This window comes from Cetorhinus maximus, chromosome 2 (assembly GCF_964194155.1).
Source record: "Cetorhinus maximus chromosome 2, sCetMax3.hap1.1, whole genome shotgun sequence".
NCBI lineage: Eukaryota > Metazoa > Chordata > Chondrichthyes > Lamniformes > Cetorhinidae > Cetorhinus > Cetorhinus maximus.
In genome coordinates, this window is record NC_135880.1 from 202901829 (window position 1) to 202922337 (window position 20509).

At 40.6% G+C, this 20509-nt stretch overlaps 1 protein-coding gene across 1 annotated transcript; it reads left to right on the forward strand.

The window, feature by feature from the left end:
* The first annotated feature begins 8213 nt into the window (after positions 1-8213).
* lim2.1 (lens intrinsic membrane protein 2.1) lies at positions 8214-19056 on the forward strand. The gene is made up of 5 exons (XM_078558848.1): positions 8214-8349; positions 12020-12214; positions 14158-14307; positions 14420-14554; positions 16600-19056. Exons 2-5 carry the CDS (start codon positions 12040-12042, stop codon positions 16659-16661), a joined length of 522 nt encoding a protein of 173 aa, XP_078414974.1. The 5' UTR covers positions 8214-8349; positions 12020-12039; the 3' UTR covers positions 16662-19056.
* The last annotated feature ends 1453 nt before the right edge of the window (positions 19057-20509 follow it).

Here is a 20509-nt window from a genome sequence, read left to right on the forward strand (position 1 = left end):
TTATGTACTGGTCTAAAAAGCCATCTTGTCCACTGAAAGAGATGGAATGGATAAAGGCACCACTTGTTGTGATTGAGGTGGCTGACTTTGCTCTATATATAAATTAAAGTTTGTTCTTTATTCAAGATTTTCTAACAATAGAAATGTTATGCAAATAATAATGTTTTGTTATAATGCTAAGGGTGGAGATGATTAACTAAGAAAACAATGGAATGAAGTAGAAATACAATGAGGTAGTACAATCAGCAGTGCATTGAAAATGCCACAGAGACAATCTTTCAGTACCAGGATATGAAAACTCAGCTGAAAGCTTAGTGACATACTTTAAAATTTTTTAAAAATTAACACACATGTTCTCAAATATTGGCCCAGGTCTTCAGGATATTCAGAGACAAAACTACCACCCTAGATACATTACAGGACCCCTCAGAAGTCCCAACCCTAGGACTCTGTGGGTATTGCCCAGGAAGTTTGAACTTCTGATGGACGATTCTCCTGCTCCCCAGGACCCTCCAAAAATGTCTCCAACTCTGAGTTAGAGTCGGAGACTTCGGACAGTTCCGACTACAAAGGAAATGTTAAACAGAAAATCCTAGTCCAACCCCTGGGAAATTATAAAACAGACTCACCCCCCTGACTCCCACCTCAGCCTCACAACTACCTCACTGACCCACCAATCCTGCCCTGGCTTGACCTGACTACCCCCCACCACCTGATTCCCCACTGTCCCTTCCCCATGACCTGACCTGACTAGCCCTCACCACACAACTCCCTCCATGGACCCCAACACCTGTCGACCTGACCTGACAAACCCCCACTACCCAACTCCCCCCTGACTCCCTGACTCCCGCCTCAACCTGACCTGACTCCCCACCACCCGACTCCCCCATGACTCCCTGACACCAGCCCTCAACCTGACCTGATTAACCCCGACACCCGCCCGACCCCAGCATGTGAATACTTACCAGAATACAGCAGCTAGTGTCGTAAAAAGGGGACATGGTTTCTGCACGGATTCACTTCACTGAAGTCTCCAAGGTTTCCTGCGCTGACTGAGTTCTGCAGGATTCTCCATGGGAGGAAGGTAGGTGTTACTTTTTTGTCTGATCAGTGTTGAAACTAAGGGTTCCAACCCTGAGCAGTAGATTTGGGCCATTATATCTCAGTCTATTGAAATAGAACCAATTTGAGGCAGCTCTCAAACCAAAGAAAAAGACCCTATTCACACATCCATAGTGAGGTTGATGGATTAATTCTTAACATGATGCCAGTAATGTTCAAAGCTGGTGTTCTGACTTCAACAGCTGAAAGCATTTCACCAGCATGTAGGTATCACGTGCTTCTATCTAATCAACTCAACAAACCTGTGCTACAAAGACAGCATGAGCTCAATTAAAGCTCTCTATACATTGTTGCTATATTGGAATTGCAATACAACATGGTCATTTTTAATGAGTGGGGGACTGAGCATAATATTGATTGCGGAACTAGCCAATTTTCTTTTTGACTTCGCTAGCTCAGACTGTGGGTTCGACATTACAAATTGACAACAGGCCAATGCACTTAGCACGGCACCACCTAGTGCTTTACTTTTTACTTTGTTAATTGGTTGACAGTGCCAGTGTTAAGGTTACAGGGAATGAGAGCATTGATAATGCCTTTAAAACTGTTAAGAACAGCAACATAATGAGACCAATCACAGACGCCAGCCGCACTGCTCCCCATGAGTGCTACTTCTAGGATTCCACAAATAATAAGGATTAATGTGTCATAGTTTGAAAAGCAGTCTAGCACTAATGGTAAAATTGGTTCTCCATTGTAGTTATATAAATTAATGTCTACAATCACTTGCTCTTACAGTGCAACATAAATAGAAAGAACACATTGGTATTTGCTGTACTATTTACTGGCAGGTGAGTTATAGCTATCATTCTATATAAATATTGTATGAATGTTTCAATTATAATTCATGTTACAACTCCTGACCTCAAACTAAATCCCAGTATAGTATAACTGCAGCACAATTTTTTTAAACGTCTGGCTGCCCTGTTGTTACAAGTGCAAAAATGTACAGTTCCTAGAATAGAATAGCAGGGTCACACCTTCAATTACATGTGTAACCGCCTTCCAAATCGAAACCTAAGCTTCATTAATTCCTACTTACCTAAACCTGAAACCTACTGCCTTGTTTAATATTTCCCAATAGGAAACAGAGTGCAACTCACGTGCCATCAGCTCTAATACCTGCTAATGGCTTTGGTGTCAAATTTTGTTTGATAGTGCTCCTGTGAAGCGCCTTAGGATGTTTTACTATATTAAGGCGCTATATAAATGCAAGCTTTTGGTGTTATTGTTGTTGGAAACACTCCAGCCACTGTTGTCCGCTACCCAGCACCTGGATCAAAAATAGATGTAGAAAACACATCTCCCACAATTAGGGAAATATTCCTTTCCTTTAACTCTGAGTATGCAATTCACATACACAGGTCAAATTAAGTTGCATAGCGCACTGTTGCAGATTGTTTGCTTCTGTTTCAGATTATGTTTGCAAAAGCTTTTTGCCTTTGTCTGATGGTAATTGATATTTTGTAGTATCAAATACCGGCTCCTTTTTAGGGGACTGCAGGCTTAGTAGGAATCAACTGTATTCACTAAACAGCTTTTTGTGCAGATTCTGATATATGCAGCCTCTCTTGTCCCTGCTCATCTGCATACCTATTCAGCGAACAATTACTGCCCATTTGTCTCTTTACTGAAATACGAAACAAGGACATCTGTGCCCAATTACTGATGGTGTTATCAAAACATGCCAAAGTGCACATAATTTACCCAATTTGCCTCTTGTCTCTGTATTAATATAAATCTTTATGACCTTTATATGTACAGAATGAAATTTATCCATGAAACGGCATTATGCAACGCCTTAACAAAAACTTTACCAAAACGTTCCCAAAGTAATTGCCTAGACTGTGTAATCTCTATGCAATTAAATTCAATGTCAATATTTTACCTACTGCATTTTGTCAGATTAATACATTAAACTTGCACTAGGTACTTCAAGTGAGAGGTTATTGTTCAGGGTGTGCCTGACAGTAACAAGATACAAAGAAACAGCAGTGTTCAAACTGATAACTTCACTTAAAAGGAGGATATTTAAATAGCAAAATGTTGCCATTCAATCAGTTCTGCGATTTTTAATGTCTAAAGCACACAATCTTGCTGTCAACTGAGCTATCAGCTCTCAGTTGAAGTGAGGCATTGATTACTAAATGTCCTATTGTACTTCTACAAATCTCACTCTAAAAATAAAGGCAGTTCCATTTGGTTAGATAGGTTTCCAATATCTCACATTTTTTAAACTTTAATCACACTCTTAACATTTCCTAGGTGTTAATTGTTCTGCTGCATCAATCATGGCTCTGTGATGGTACTCTCCTCTCTGAGGCAGCAGGTTATGGGGTAAAGTCTCACTCAGCGACTCAAACACAAAATCTAGGCTGACACTCCAATTCAATGCTGAGGGAGAACTGCATTGTCAGAGGTTCCATCTTTCAGTTGAGATGTTAAACTGAAACCTTGTCTGCCCTTTCAGAAGGGCAGGAAAGCTTCCATAGCACTATGTGGATAAGTACAAGGGAGTTTCCCCCCCTCCACCACCACTCCTGGAGTCCTGGCCAGTATTTATCCTTCAGCCTACATCACTAAACATTATCTGGTCATGATCACGTAGCTGCTTTTGAGAGGTGGCTGTGCACAAATTGCTGCATCACAACAGTGACGACAATTTCAAAGAATTTGCTGTAAAACACTTTTCGCTTCCTGAGGGTTGTGTAATGTGCTGTTTACGTACAAGCCTGAATGCACAATGATCAATGCAGAAGCAATAGTACCTGGTTATTACTGTGCGGCTCATGATGCCCACGGAGATCTTAGAATCTTTCCCTTGTGATTGTCTGTAAACATTCCCCAGACAAGCAGAAGTCAACCACGGTTACAACTTGGAGCAGCGGGAGTGTCATGAGAAATGCTGTTACTGTGGCTATGAGCTACCTAAATGACGCCTCTGTTACAGATGCAAATAACCATACAATATATGGTCCATGTTTTAACAGTCTCGCATGGAGCACAAAGGTTTTTATTCCCACTTAAAGAGAGAGCAGGGTCTCTGCTTCCAACATGTACACTTCTTACTCTCCAAAATGCTACTCAGCTCCATTGATGAGAACCACTCTCTTTCCTTTCCCTCTCCAATTAGGATCTTTATTTTTCTTTCAGCCCTTTACCTTATTTTGTGCACTGCCCCTTCCTCGCATTTCGAGTGACACATTTCACTGGGGACTCTCAGGTGCACATAAAATGTCCTGTGGCGAATGTGAAGAAAATTCGTGAGTTCGCCTGAAGTCCTGGCCAATATTTTTATCACTTCAGCAACATCACCATTTGATCGTTTGTGCAGTAGCAGGTTCGCGACAACAGTGGTCTTATGGGCTATGAAATACTTTGCACGCTGAGTACGGGCAAGGTGCTAAATAAATCCAAGTTCCCTCTGTTTCTCCCCGCTTATTTGACTCGCTCGCTATTTTCTCTCAACCTCAGCAGGTTGTCTCTCCCTCCCCATTCCCCTGCCTCTGCTCATTGCTCTACATTCTCTCTCTCTCTCTCTCTTTCTTACCTGGGTGAGGATGAAAATAAATAAGCGAAGTTGTCTGATAGCTCATCGGAACTTTGACCTTTAACATCAGAAATCAATTACGATACATATACATTCACTTTCTTTATATTGGGATCATTGCATCAGCTAAACCAACCGGGGGGGAGGGGGGCGATAGAAATTGTGAAGTGGAGTATATTTTTATTGAATGTGGTTGCGAAGTTATTTTCATTATTCACCAGTTAGAAAGAAATAGGAGGCCTGAATCTTCCGAGGAAGAGCAAATATTTTCTCGACCCGACGCTGCTGTACATTTCTTCCCGGATCTTCCGAACCCTGCAATCAAACAAACGCGCAGCGCAGCGTCTCCCGGGCAACTCCGACGGAACGGAGTAGAGTCGGGGTGGTGGGGCGGGGGGGCGCGGAGAGGACAGCACTGGCTGCCGTTTTCTGCCTGATAAGTTTAAGGGTCCAGTCCGAGTGTGGGGCAGTGAATGGGTGGGTATGGTGGGTTAGTGGGTGAATGGTTTGGTGGGTTATGTTAGATTTTCCATATACTTAGGATGGATTGAGGCTTGGGCTTGGGCTGGACATACTGTTTGCTCTTCTGGGATTTAACTGATTGAAGCTCCAGGAATGACAAAGCTCTTTTCTGATACTGTTCAGCCATTCTTTTGTTCTGCAGTATATTTTTGGCACTGGTTTATTATTATCTTACTTTGTATAAAAGCGTTGGTTTTTTTTTTGTTCTAACAGCACTAATGTTCATGTGGAAGCCAAACTCACTGAATATTGTTCATTGATTCATTGGAAAGCCAACTATAATTGAAATACTTCCAAGACATCAGCAGCCCAGAGCTGAGAAAAGGTGGGACCTGAATAAAGAGTTTTTTTTAAAATACCTGTCATGGGAACAGCAGGTCCATGTTCATTATGCAGCAAGATTTGGACAACATTGAGGGTTGGGCTGATAAGTGGTAAGTTACATTCACACCATACAAGTGCCAGTTGATGACTATCTCCAACAAGAGAGAATCTAACCATCACCCCTTAACTTTCATTGGTATTATCATCACTGAAGCCCCCTCTATCAACATCCTGGGGGTTACCATTGACCAGAAACTGAACTGGATTAGCCATAGAAATACTGTGGCTACAAGAGTAGGTTAGAGGCTGGGAATTCTGTAGTGAGTACCTCACTTCCTGACTCCCCAAAGCCTGTCCACCTTCTACGAGGCACAAGTCAGGAGTGCAATGGGATACTCTCTACTTGCCTGGATGAGTGCAGCTCCAACATCACTCAAAAAGCTTGGCACCTTCCAGGACAAAGCAGCCCATTTGATTGACACCCCATCCACCATCTTAAGCATTCATTCCCTCAACCACCGACACACAGTGGCAGCAGTGTGTGTACCACCTATAAGATGCACTGCAGCAACTCACCAAGGCTCCTTAGCACCTTCCAAATCCACAATCTATACCACCTCAAAAGACATGGGCAGCAGATGCATGGGAACATCAGAACCTACATGTTCCCCTCCAAGCCACAAACCATCCTGAATTGGAACTATATCGCCGATCCTTCACTGTCGCTGGGTTAGAATCCTGGACCTACCTCCCTAACTGCACTACGGGTGATCCTACACCACATGGACTACAGTGGCGTAAGAAGATGGCTCACCATCATCTTCTCAAGGGCAATTAGGGATAGGTAATAAATGCTGGCTTAGCCAATGATACTCACATCCTGTGAAAGGATAACAATAAAGAACAATCTTAAGAGGCAGTTGACAAGTTCAAATTAGAGATGGAGTTGATCTTGCAGCACCACAAGTACAGTACTTAATGGTTAAAGTAAAAAGAGATGGCGTGCTATAATGCCATGGAGATCAGCAGGCTCCAGAGCCATACTCCTCACGTCTGTCATTTTGTCACTAGCCATATATCCAGGTCCTTGCAATGACTGTAGGAACAGGTTGCACAGACTCTGAGTCACCACAGTGCCAGCTTCAAACCTGTGCCACCTGCTGTAATGCAGCCAGAAGGGTGATGCTGCCGTCCTCAGTGAAGGTCACTACCTCAATATTTTTTTGCCACCACCTCCTTCCAGGCTAACAGAATGATTGTCTGTATTAGTGGCTAATGTGCTATCCACACATGTATCACACGGGTGATTGATGCATAGATCAGCATGACCAATGCTTGCTTCTTCATTCCCACTAGACAGCAATAGCAGCCTGATACGGTGAACTAATGCTGCTGCTTTGTTACATTACCCAAAGTAGATGGGCTTATTGATTACAGCCATGTTCTCATTAATGTGTGTTAGTAACCACAAGGCATCATGTAAGTAGTCTATCATATAATAATCTTGTGTGAATTTCTTTCAAGGTTTGTTATGCCAAGAGTGCCAGTTGTACATGGCATCTTAAATGTGTGCCCCTCTGGAGTACGGGTATGCATTCTGATAAGACCACAAACCAAAATCCCTTTCAGGTGGACACAAAAGATCCCTTAGAACTATTTTGAAGAAGAGTAGAGGGGTTCTCCCTAGTGTCCTAGCCGATATTTATCCCTCAATAAAAATCTCTAAGACAGATTATCTCAACATTATCACATTGCTGTCTGTGGGAGCTTGCTGTGCACAAGTTGACTGCTGCATTTCCTGACAATGCAACAGTAAGACCTCAAAAGTCCTTCATTAGCTGCAAAGTGATTTGGGACATCTGAGAGAGGTGCGATACCAAGTTCTTTCCTTCTTTCTATGCATTATAAGCAGTGAAAGAGCTCTACGGTTGTGTGTGGGGTTGGGATGAGCCAGCAGCAAATGTAAAAAAATTGATACAACAGTTTATGACATGCATATTTGAACCATCTACCCAGTACGTGATACTGCCGGGTAGTGTTACCTTGACAGCCTTCTTACAGTGCATAATTTTCCTTCTAGATCGTGCGAATAGTGGACAGCATTGCTCCTGGCTGAAAACTCCTGCCATGAATGCTGCATTACATTTGTGTAAGCAGCAACAATTTATTCCCCATGCTTGCTGGCCATCTTGCTTTAAATATCATCAATATTAAGTACACCTCTTCTTTTAGGCAAGCTTCTGGTGTCAGGTTCCATATGGACCAAGCACGCACCAACCATTCATTGGGGATGGCGCTGGAAAATCCTATGAATTCAGCCCTGTGGGAAGTCAATGAGCATTATGTTCACTGTGTTCTCATCTTATTGCTTTTGTACTGGAAAATATAACCTATCATTTACTCAGTAAATAATCAAAATCTGTTGATTAGAACATTTTCACATGATTTTACAAAATGGCGCCAAGGGCATTATTTCCAAAGTGTGTATCTGATTTTATCTGCAATTAGACAATGATCCAGTTTGAATGGAAACCGTCCCCATCATCAGCTTATTTAATGCACATGGTCCAAATTCTCAATGTCTGTGTATGTTCAGCAAATTCCTGCCTTCACAAACCCAGCTCTAGCTAATCGCCTGTTTTATGGCCACTTATTGTGGGAAACACAATGGTTTCATGTGATGCATTTCTGCCTTTTTTTTTAGCTACACTGACAAAACACTCTGCTGAGAAGTTACTCTGCAAATCTTCCCCCTCTGGGTTTGTGGGATGTGGTTGGGCTGTTGTAGAATTGTATCAGAGACTGGCTCAACTCAAACAGCAGTTTAAAAGGTAGGAGTTATTTCATATATTTTCTAATCAAATTAGCGGATAAGAATATTTTGGCTTTTTTAGTAAAACCTGAGTTATATTTTAATTTTTCAATTACGTTAAAAATCAATCATTAGAGGCAAAGCAAAATACCTTTTTAAAGTGGGATTTAAAAGAGATTATAAGTGAGTATTTCTTTTGTCCGGTACAATCAACACTGTGAAAACTCAAATGTGACACTGAGGCAAGGTGTGAATAACACAGAGTAACAGTATTGCAAGAACAGCCTGAATTGCAGTTTGGAGCATTATATCAACACTAATTGTATGAATCATGTTACTAACTCCGCAAGTAATTGTTAGAAAAACATCTTTCCTTCATTCACCCTATATCATATCCTATTTGGAGTCTGCTCTATTCAGTATTCAAAATGTGGAAATGTATTTCTAACTTTGCAACAAACCACAATCAACTTTATAAAGACCTTGTTAATTGTTCATTTCTACACTAGTGTCTAGCTCTTTCAAGCCATTCATTCAATAGGTTTCAGTCTTCAATTACCCTATTATTGAAAAAATTTCTGCACAGCGTTTTTAAAAAGATATTGCAGCATATTTGCTAGGTCCTGGTCTTCATATTATGTCCCTGATAAATTAATTTCCATGTGTGTTTATATTTACCTAACAGAAGTGCTCTGTGCCAAGGGGATAAAAGGGGTGAAAAGGAATAGTACTATTTTGATGAATATTATTTTGATTGTATCGCTTTAATCAATCTGCTTAGTTCCATAGTTACTATATTATCTTTAAAGTTATAGAATGACACAATATCTATGCCATTACCCTTTTATATCTGATGTTAGCTTCTCAAATATAATTGATTTGTTTTTTGTTAATTTGTAACAAGGCTTCTTAAATTGTTACATCTACCTTTGATTTTTTTTTAGCGAGATGTTTTTCCCCCATTATTATAAATCGTACATACATTAGTGTATTGTTTAAAACTTGTCACCTTGAGGAACAGAAGATTTTTTTATACGACTGAAACACCCACTATACATGACAACAAAACAATTTTTGAAACAATGGCGAGAAAGCAAAGAGAGAGATTTATTCTGCACACAATGTAACAAAATCGAAAACCTTATCACCAGATTTACAATCACACATTACATGCAGAGGGACTCTTTCAGAAATATTTTATGAGCTAATGTTCCATCAAAAGATAATTTAAAGGACAATTTTAAAGAAAATATGCATGAAAAAGACATTCTGAAAGCTGAGTTATCACCAGCAAGTTCAGCAGGAAATCATATTGATGAGGCTGTTGATATACTGGGAGTGTCAGGATATTTCTATCATTTGGATCATTTATTTGTCATTTCGTTTTGAATCTTTTCCACATGGTCCATAAAATATCCATGAGAATGTGTTTTATTTATACGTTCCAGGCCCTTGATTGCCTTCAAATTTTTATGAATGAACTTTTCTCAACCTTTTATCTGCTGGGCAGAAAGCAATACTATGTGTTATTATATAGGAAAAAAAGGCAATATTAATATTCGTATCCCAAAGAATGGTGGATCAGAACATCACATGGACACTACCATCATCTCCACTATCACTATCATTGAAAATATGCACATCACTTTCACCATCACCTTCAGTGCACCCACATCTCCACCATCTATATCAGCATCTCCACATTCACTACAATTGCCATGTATATATCTCCAACATGAATGTCATCTTTGCCATCACCGTTTCCTCCGCTCCAGCTCTACACCAGCTAACCACCATTGCTATGTCTCCAATACTTCCGCTAATAGTTGATATTTTACAAACATATTAACATTATCTGGTTGCCTGCTCTCCACAAAGGAAGCACTAACATCCTATGTTGCTGATAAAGATGAAATATTAGATATTAAATGGATTTGTGCCATATAGTGTGATGTATGTTTATTTTAACATCACCTGGTTAGGAAGAATGTGTATTCTGTTAGTGTTGGGTACATCAAATTACACTTTGTTGTGGTGCCCCCCACCCCATGCTTCAGTAGTCGGCCAATGCTCATTTGTCAAGTGCTCATATAAATAATAACCCATTAGTAAGTTACAGGGGCCCTTGGTGCTCGAAACACTGTACTGAGTATAAAGCAACATCTCCGAGAAAGGAAATAAAAGATTTCTAAAAATGCAAAATAGTTGATTAACATGTGAGGAATCAGGAATTTGGCACAAAAAAAGCTCTCCCTCCCTGTGATTCCACCCTGTCTTCATTGGTTCTTTAAATTCCACTGGGCAGTGTATAATGAGTGAATTTTCCATCTGCCATTTCAATGAGGCTACCCCTGTAATTACACCCTTTATTCACTTTAAAGGTCTTGGCAGAATTCTCAATGATTCCCACTGAGAAAAAGCAAATTAGGAAACCCAAACCCTTACTATAGAAAGTTACATGTATTCATGGTTGTGTCAGCACTTTGGGAGAATAAGATGTGAAGAAGATTTAGGTCAATTCATTCCAAGGCCTCCACTCTGCCACTGGAGTATAGGGCTGCCCCAGCCAGCTGGCTGATTGTTCATGGAGGCAGTTTCTGCAATATGCTTATGGACATAACGAGTGAAATTTAATGCTCTCCCTCAAGGTGAGTTTGGAGGTTGGCGGGGGGGGGGGGGGTGCATTTAATCGGGTGGGTGAGTGGCAGGGTTGGCAGGTGGGGACCACTCTCCCTTCCCACCTCTTTCCTGATAAAGTGTGGGGTGGGAAGGCTTGTGAAGGACTATACCCACCCTGCTGCCAATTGAGGCTCTGAAGTGCGGTAGTCACCATGCGGGCAGCCCAAAAAGCAAACCCTATCGAGGATTCTTGCTGACTCCCAGAAAGGGTTCAAAGACACTCAATGCCTGACTGAGAGGACCTGGCATCAGGATGGGTGGAGGGAACCATTGAAAGCCACCCCTTGCCCTTGCTGCTGAACCCCTCCCCACTCTCCCACAAACCGACCCCATGACTTCCATCTCGCCTTCACCCACCGGAACCCTGGGTCCCGCTCTGGTGGGTGTATTACTGGTAGCTACCACCACTCCCCCGGTGGCACTGCCTGCAATGCACAGCAGCAGGCCTCTGACTGACCAGCAGCTCTCACGGGGGAAAGCTGTTGGCCCCTGGGGTCCTTGATCCCAGGGAAGACCCACTGCTGGCCACTTAAGTGCCTGAGAGGCATTTAATTTGATGGACCTACCCCAAAGAAGGCAATGCAGGGGTTCTCACTGGCTCTCCAGCTGGTGGGCGAAACCCACATCACCTGCATTAAAAACTGCCCATAGCAGCTATGCAAATTACCCCATCCCTGCACTTTCAAACAAGGTTTGAGGGCAGACATCAACTCCAATTCCCCACATTTATGCAAGTGAAGCAGGGCCTAAAAATTTCAGCATATCCTTTGAAAGTTGCAGAAAGCAATCAGGATGTGAAGGGTTAGCCTTTGTTTCATTGAGAGCAGATGGATAATGTTCTAAAAAGCCTCAAGAAACACAACTTTTCACTGCAATAAAGTAACTGGGCACCAAAAGGAATTTGCCTTGTGTACAGTTGTTGGTTTGTTGATGTTTTTAGAAATTGAAGTAACCAAAAGGATCTAAAATGAATAATAATCTGTACCTTTCTTACATATCTCCTCTTATAGGTTGTATCTCTAACAGCAAGATGTACAGTTTTATGGGAGGAGGCTTGTTCTGTGCTGGTGTGGGCAATATCCTACTAATTGTTTCCACAGCAACAGATTACTGGATGCAATACCGCCACTCTGGCAGTTTTATGCACCAGGGACTCTGGAGATATTGTCTGCCAGGAAAATGCTATCTACACACTGACAGTGTTGGTAAGGAGATCAAAAGCAGACATGAGTGGAGTTCATAGTGAATGAACACAACAACCTAGGACTGTAATAAGTGTAATTCTTAAATTTAGTGAGAATTTGAGCATAAGTAGGATAATCATTGAATGTTACTAGCAGCTATTAGAGATTTTGTTTATATATAAAAAATGGCAGTGGGGATGCAGGGGTACTTCCCCTTCAAAAAGACGGGAGTTTTTAGAAGGTGATTGTTCTTGTGATTTATGATGGCACAATTACACCTCCCCTAGTTGATAAAGGCTCCAACACAAAGTGATTGCCAAGTTCAGCTCCAAGGTTCTGCTGATCATAGATGAGGCAGTAATTGGGGTTATTTTTCTAAAATTGTTTCAAAGGCAGTCACTGAGTAGGAGTGAACTTAAAAAGAGAGATAGAAAGCTCACAGATGTACAACAAAACAATATATGAACATAAAAAGAGGTCTAGAAGATGCCAGCTGGTCCAGCAAGCCCATTGAATCAGACATGGTGCCACCACATAGAGATTGTGCTCAAAAGGCATACAGAGAAATGCATAATATGCAGAAAAGATAGTTGAAGACAAGCAAAAAGGTACAGAGAGAAAAGAGAAAGTGTGTGAGAGAGAGAGGGTGAGTCAAAAGGGTGCAAGGCAAGGACAGGGGGGAGGCAAAAGAATTTCAAAAGAAGAAGACATGACATGAAGAGAAATAATTAAAAATATCTTATAAACAACACCACAAGGATTAATTGGTGTGATAAATATAAATATCTGTAAATGCATAGTGTCCTTTTCCAAGATATCCCAATGTTCAATTGCCAATTTTAGAGACACAGCCATTGGCAACAAAAACACAATCAGTTGTATCTTCGTGTCATCTGCAAAATATCTGCACAGAAACAAAATCAAATTATGGTGGGAACATATTGAGTGATAATTTGGGAGTAACCCTTCATCAGAAATGGGTTCCATTCAAAACAACACCCTTTCTTTCCTGTTCAGGTACTGACCAACCTACTCCACGTTTCTCACCATTTCTTGATTCACATATTTTCCTTTCCCTCTTAATATATCTGACCTTCCTGACCATTCACATTCTCAGTTTAGCCTTTGAATTTGAGCAGTTCTTTGGATAAAAAGGTGTATTTTGAAATAGTGAGAACTGTCTCACTATTCAGTATTGGGTTAGCATGTCTTTAGTTTGTCAGAATGAATTAATTCTACTGCAGATCGAAACAGCTTTAATCACCAAAGAATAGAAAATACTATAGAAAAAAATCACATTAAATTCACCACTTAGCTTGTGAATATTTGTCCAGCAGACAATGGTTCCTTTAATTTATTTTTACAATTTAATATTAGAGAAGTGGCTAGTTCCATTAGTGAATCAGAGTAAATTGCTATTTGCCCACATTGATGATATTCCTGATAAGACAGAAAATGCTGGAAATACTCCGCAGGTTAGACAGCATCTGTGGAGAGAAACAGAGTTCAGGTTAGTTCAGGTAAACCATTTCAGGTTAATGACTCTTCCAATGTTTACAGCCCAGATTAAACAATCACTTTCTCACAAATGGTGCATTCTGCAATCCAAGACATTTAATTTTCTATCAAAATAAATGCAGCAAGTTAAAGCACTGGTGTTATCAGGTCTGTCTTATTTGCATTGTCTCTCGTGTGAGAGGCACACAATAGCATCAATTTGGTAATATTTCTAATATTGTCAGCAACTGTCATCAGTTTACTTGAAGCTTGGGTGAGGGAAGAAAAGGCAACCATATTCAATAGATGTATATTGCAGTCAAAGTGACAATAAAATGCTTTATTTATTTCTTATTTTTCTGATGTAGTCTTTTTCCACTAGTTACAATGGAATTTAAATTGACTTTGTTCTGATGTATATTGATAAATAACTGATACTACCCTTTGTCTTTCCTGACTTATTCCAGCATATTGGGATGCCACACGAGCATTCATGATCCTGTCCCTACTGGCAGGCATCATTGGCATCATCATTGGCATCATGGCATTTATGCAGTACTCTTCCTTCAACAAAGTTGATAAAACGTTTGCTGCAGGCATTTTGTACTTTATTTCATGTAAGTAATGTAAATGATTTCAAGCATCATCACAGGGCCATGATGTCATTCACTCTTTCCAGTTCGTCTTAACTTTTATTCTTGCTATGCCTCTTCTCTTTTCATTTGGTAGGTTTGTTTGTGTTGCTAGCCATGGCCATTTATACAGCAGTCACAGTAAACTATTATGGTAAGCGGTATGGCCATTGGCGCTTCTCCTGGTCCTATATCATTGGATGGGTGGCTGTGGTGCTCAACTTCTTTGCAGGTAGGACATTATGTTATACAAGAGAAGAATTCCTTTACATTCTTAAATTTATCAAGAATTTGCACGTAAGATTTTGCTTCACTCCTTCTCTGTACAACCTGCATTACAATGGAGTATTGAAAGCAAATTTACCCTCAACTGAAAGTGCTAGGTCATAATTCTGCATTACAACTACATTCTATTGCTACTTCTCATGTCTGATCCACAATGTGAGTGTCGGCATATTATTTTGCCAGGGAGGGGATACCATAGCTGAGCCTAATCTTCTTTGGGCCAAACTTTCCATGCAGCCAAACGTACTGCTGGAGGTGGGAGCTCTGGCTGGTTCTTCTCTCCCAACCTAAGGACACGAGATTGTATGCCATGCCAGCTGAGATCAGTTAACATGACAATGACCAGGGATTAAAGCTGGAGGCTTGCTGGAGTATAAGGCTCAGTTCTGTACTGGGCACACATAGGACCCATCAGGAGAGCTTCAACAGTGAACTTTTTAGTCAAAGGATTCTCAGGAACAGATCTCTTTTTAAGAACAGATACAAAGAAATCATTCTAACATAAGTCCTCTCTCCTCTTCCGCTACTTTTTAAAGTATCCTTTGTTAAACAGTAGGCATTGGTGAGTACAGTAAGGCAGTGACAATAATATAAAAATGGTGATGGGGCATTTTATTGCTTTCTAACTTTGAGAATCTGATTAGCAGGTTTGTACAAATATGTTAAATCCATGCACATTCAGCTCTGCTTCACTTCTTAAGAAAAACTGAAATGAAGTTAGAGATTTCCTTTCTCAATGGTACTGACAGTCTGTGCAAATGATTGTCAGATGTAAAAGCTGTGATAGTTTCACTCAATTATGACTGAAAGAGAACTGGGAAGAGCCAGTGAAAAGAATGGAGTGGTCTCAGAGTTGGGTTATGACCTACAACTTTCTTCCTTGCTGTCATCAGAGGTCCTTTTGCAAAATATCTTGATTTCTTTACACATTGTTTGACTCTCCCCAGTACTCTAATGCTTGTTTTAATCAGGCATCTTCGATGCATATTATGAGCCAAATGTTCTTCTGAAAGACATTAATAAACCCATTGTTCTTTGATAACAACTGCAGGTGTTTTCATAATAATTGTCAGATCAATTTCAAATTCATTGGGCTGAATTTTGTCACTTACCTGGAAGTCCCGCTGCCAGGACAAAAAGTGGGATACAACCCCACGGAGGCAGGTGATGGGACCTTGATAGCATATTGCTGGTGGTGGCCAATTAAAGATGGCAGCCCACCTCCTGCTCCCACTCCAACCCCTCCCCCCACCCCCCCCAACCCCCACCACCCCTCCCCAAGACCTACCAGACCAATCAGAGGCCTAGCAGCTCAGCATCCCCATCAGTGCCACTGCTAGTGGTGACCATTGCTGAGTCTGCAGCTCCAGGGAGAGGTAGTAGATTTCCATGGGGAAGTCAGGGTCTGGCAGCCAGCTGCAACGATAGAGGGGGCAATGGGTCATGGAGCAGCATCGTGCTGTTGCCGGGTGGGTAACCATTTCCATGGGAGGCCTTTGTGGGCCATCAAAGAGGGCCTCCAAAACTCACTGGGAGGCCTTCAGGGTTTACTTGGCAGCCTCCCCAAATGGCGGTAGGACCTTCTGATGCACGAAAAATGCCCGTGGATGGGGGAAAGGGCTCTCAGTTGGACACTTGAGTGGCTGCTTAGTGGTTACTCAGTAGGCCACTGAGTGGGTGGCTGAGCTACCACATCTCTCGCCATTGGCAATCAAGCATGGCGGGGAAGATGTCGGGTTCCCCTACCAGTGCTTCCTCTCACCGTTTTTCCAGCCCATCACCAATGGCCAGTTAAATTCAGCCTTTTGAATTCAGTTTCACAACTTGTTATGGTGAACTCATGACCCCTGCATTGGGGGTCTTGCATCATAACTACTTTGCTGCTGTGGCAAATTGTACCTGTTTTTGGGTTATCATTATATCATTTCACAATTGCACTTTTTGCTGTGCTGATTTGATGGCAGAACACAAATGTATTCACTTCTTTCCTAGGTATCTTCTTCATGTGTGCCTATCGTACGCATGAGAGTCCACAAAGCTCAAATTCTCGCTGATCCTCAAGACCATATCGAAAGAAATGGAATTAAACAATGCGCCATTATGATGCAAGGAGCCCCATATTATGAAGTGGTATTTTTTCCTTCTCCTTAGCTAGCCAGTGAAACATAGACAGAAATTAAATAAATTGTAGCTATGTTTTCAGGACTTGGCTGTAGATTTTCTTATTACAGCTTTTGAGAAATAAAGTTTTAACTAGGCATGAAGGTGCTGTCCCATAATTTAAAGAATGTTGTGTAAATTTCTCCACAAAGTAAAAGCAAAATGGAGAAAAAGTAACCCAGTTTCCAATGTTGTGTACAAGAAAAATATCTATTTACTAACTCATTTTAATATATTGGAAATAGCAAAAAACTGAAACTAAATCAAATTCATTGCTCCCACTTTGTTTTACTTAATAAAGGTTCCTTGAACATCTGCTAACATTAAGCAAACATAATCTTCTACTGTGCTGTTATTAAATCATACTTGTGAAGGTTATTTTTATATATGATCATTCTAAGGGTGCAGGCACACTGGTAAGGTCTGCGTTTATTGCCCATTGCTAGTTGCCCTGCCAAGGTGGCATAGAGATTTGACATAACTGAATGATATGCTAGGCCACTTCAGAAGGGAATTTAAAAAAATAAATCACAGTACTGCAGGGCTGGGGTCATATATAACCCAAAATGAGTAAAATGGCAGATTTAATTCCCCAAAGTGCATTCGTGAACCAGTTGGATTTTAATGACAATCCAACAACTTCAAAGGCACTTTTACTGATACCAGCCTTTTTTTTGGCTTAATTCTAGATTTTTCAAAAGTGAATTCAAATGATCAAACTACTTTGTGGGAAGTGTGCTCCCACACTCTGTATTATTAGTCTAGACTTCTGATATACAATGTGACAATCAGACCACTGCCCTGTGTCCTTCAGTGTTCACATGAGCTAGTTTTCTCTAACAAGTGACAGAATAATGAAGGTGACTGCATTTTATGTCTTAAATCGCAGGATTTAATACAAATTATATAGCCACTTGGTAGTACAGAACTTGAGTATTGCTGAAAAAATAGACATGCTGCCGAAGCTTTTTGTCTTGCACTCATCAGGACAGATGCAAGAATGCCAAATTTCAAAGGGAACAACAACGTATATTATATGAGAAAAAAGGTGCTGATTTATTGGTAAGTTGGCTCAGATTGAGCGAGATATTGCCAAGGTGAATGCATGAGGAAGCTATTGTCCTCTGCAGGCAAAAGGAACATGTCCAGATATTGCACCTTTTTGAATGGACAAAAACAAGGGGAACAACAGCTCTCTGGTCCATTCACTGTGGCAACATCTCAACCAATCAGAACCCACTTGCCAACTAATCAGCACCCCTTTTCTCATACAGCATAAATTGTTGTGCCCTTTGAAATTTGGCATTCTTGTGTCTGTCCTGATGTGTGCTGGACGAAAAGCTTTGACAGCATGTCCCTTTCTTCAGCAATACAAATTATATCTGAATTGAGTTCACGTCACGTTAATTCAGAAAAAAAGTAGTATCCAAAATTATTTTCTATTAGTTTCTGTAATCCACATTTAATTGAATTTCAAAGAGCCCAACTGCTTCCAGTCCAGTCCCATTATATTGATACCCGTGGGGACCAAAGCTCTTGCTATTCATTCCTACTGTATAGCACTGCAGTGGACAAATCCATTCTCCCTCACTCTCCTTAAATAGCATTCCCAATTCATTTAAGTACAGAATCCTGATTTAAGCATAAAATGTTCCCTGATGATCAAAATGTCAATGCTCAGCGCATTAAATTAATTGCCTCACTGTTTGCTATAACCTATGTGTTTGTGTTAAGCAATTTTGTTTTGGCTGATTGAGCTGTGATTTGAAAAAAATCTGCAAATAGACTGTTTCAGACTGTTTCTTAGATGTGCTTTCATTTGTACTGGCTGCTTGTTGACAATAATGTCAGAAATGTGCCCAATATTGGTGCAGTATAACTGAGGCATGGGACTGCAAGAACACTGGGATCAATATCCCGACAAGGAGTATTCATCAGGGGAAACAGAATAGCTCACCACAGACATGTGCCAGAGCACTGAAGAGGAAAACACAGCTAACCCACTACCTGAGGAGAAACGTTATATACTTCTGTGCCAACTTAGCCCTGGGTGCCTGTTAGCGCTTCAATAAAATCTGTGAAGTATTTTTTTAAAGCAAACCGCCATCTTAAACATTTAGCAGACTCCTGTTAATAAGTGAACCCCGGTTGATGCTAACGTATTGTGTTGTTTACAATTAAACGTAGTACCGTGCTTACAATGATTTAGATTCTGTCGATTTTTAACACCTTCAGTGTAATCGCCAATACCGAATCTTATGTCAACTGTGGTGGGATAAATGTAGATACGAAAAGCAGCTGTTTATAGTATATCTCTGTGCAGCTCAATTCTTGATACCGCTGGCACATTAGAGTTATTCTGAACTTCACCCAGTGTTGGGTAGTTTTGCTATTGACGTATCAGGGCTTCATCAAAGTTAATCGGATTAGTCTATGCATGACATTTGAAAGGAAGCCAAGTATGCATCATTTGTGAAGCCCTACACAAGTATCAACCCCAATCCATTTTTCCATAAATTGCTGAAAGGTGGCACTCAATTGAGACCCTTAAGCTAACATCAGTCACACATTAGGATTGTCAATTTGCTTTTCCTTCATAGTGAATGGTCATCAGCTTTGATTTGCTTTGAACAGACTCGTGTTCTACAAGCTACTCATTCACTGTTATTGGCAGAGAAATCAGAAACTGTAACAACAACTATATAATTTGAACAAAAAAGAACAGTGCACTCTTTGTTCATTTCTAACAAATATCTAAGTACTGATATGAAGTATGTGTTAAAATAGTTACACAAAATATATTTAAGTCTCATTCTAACATAAGATTTCATGGTTAGTTCATGCTTATCTAGTATTCTAATACAGTTCAACATTACAAATAGACTGCAACTAGTGGAATGTAATGCCCTCTGACATAATCATTGTGCTATTCCAATACTACATGGGATAGGTTTGGGCTTCAGAGGGAGAGTGTGTGGAGCAGGGATTTATAGCTTTGCAGGAGCAAGAGAGGAAGGAATGCTGAGGTCCTCCTCCGTGGCTATCATTTCTTTCATTAGTGGACAACTACAACAAGGTCAAGTGCCTAAAAACTTAACCCTGGTGTTTTCAGAATGGAAAAAAAACCCAGCTTAGAGACATGTGTGTGTATATACCTATAAACATACTTCAGTGCGGAAAATCCTTGATAATAATTCTTTCAAAACTACGACACAGGAAATTTTAAATGATAGAATCAAATAGTAACGAGGTTGACATTATGACCTCATGACATACAACGGATTCTGGAGTATACTTTCAGCTTCAGATGTTATCCGTAATCTATGTACGGTTATTGTCCACAACAGGCAACATGACTAAAAATGGTACTGTAGCTCCATTGATGCTGAAATATACAGACCAGGAGGCTGGCAGGCGCTTTTGGAACCAAGTGCCTGAAAGCAACCCATTTCTTCTGGAAAGGATGGGCGGGGAGGAGTGATATAAAACAAGTCTTTTAAAAATGTTCTTTATTCTAACAGGTATAGTTAATGAGTCAAATGTGCCCAGGTGCCGAGTTTAATGTTAGGCTAGAAGAATTGGAATACCAAGGGGATGAATTGGATTGGTCAAATGACATCTTTTTTCAATTTTTCTTATTTTCTTAACATACACATGTCCTACGGTCCCGCCTGTATTCCCAATGGCTATGGACCAGAGTATAAGACTGAAAATAAACTAGCACTAATGACCACAAGGAGAG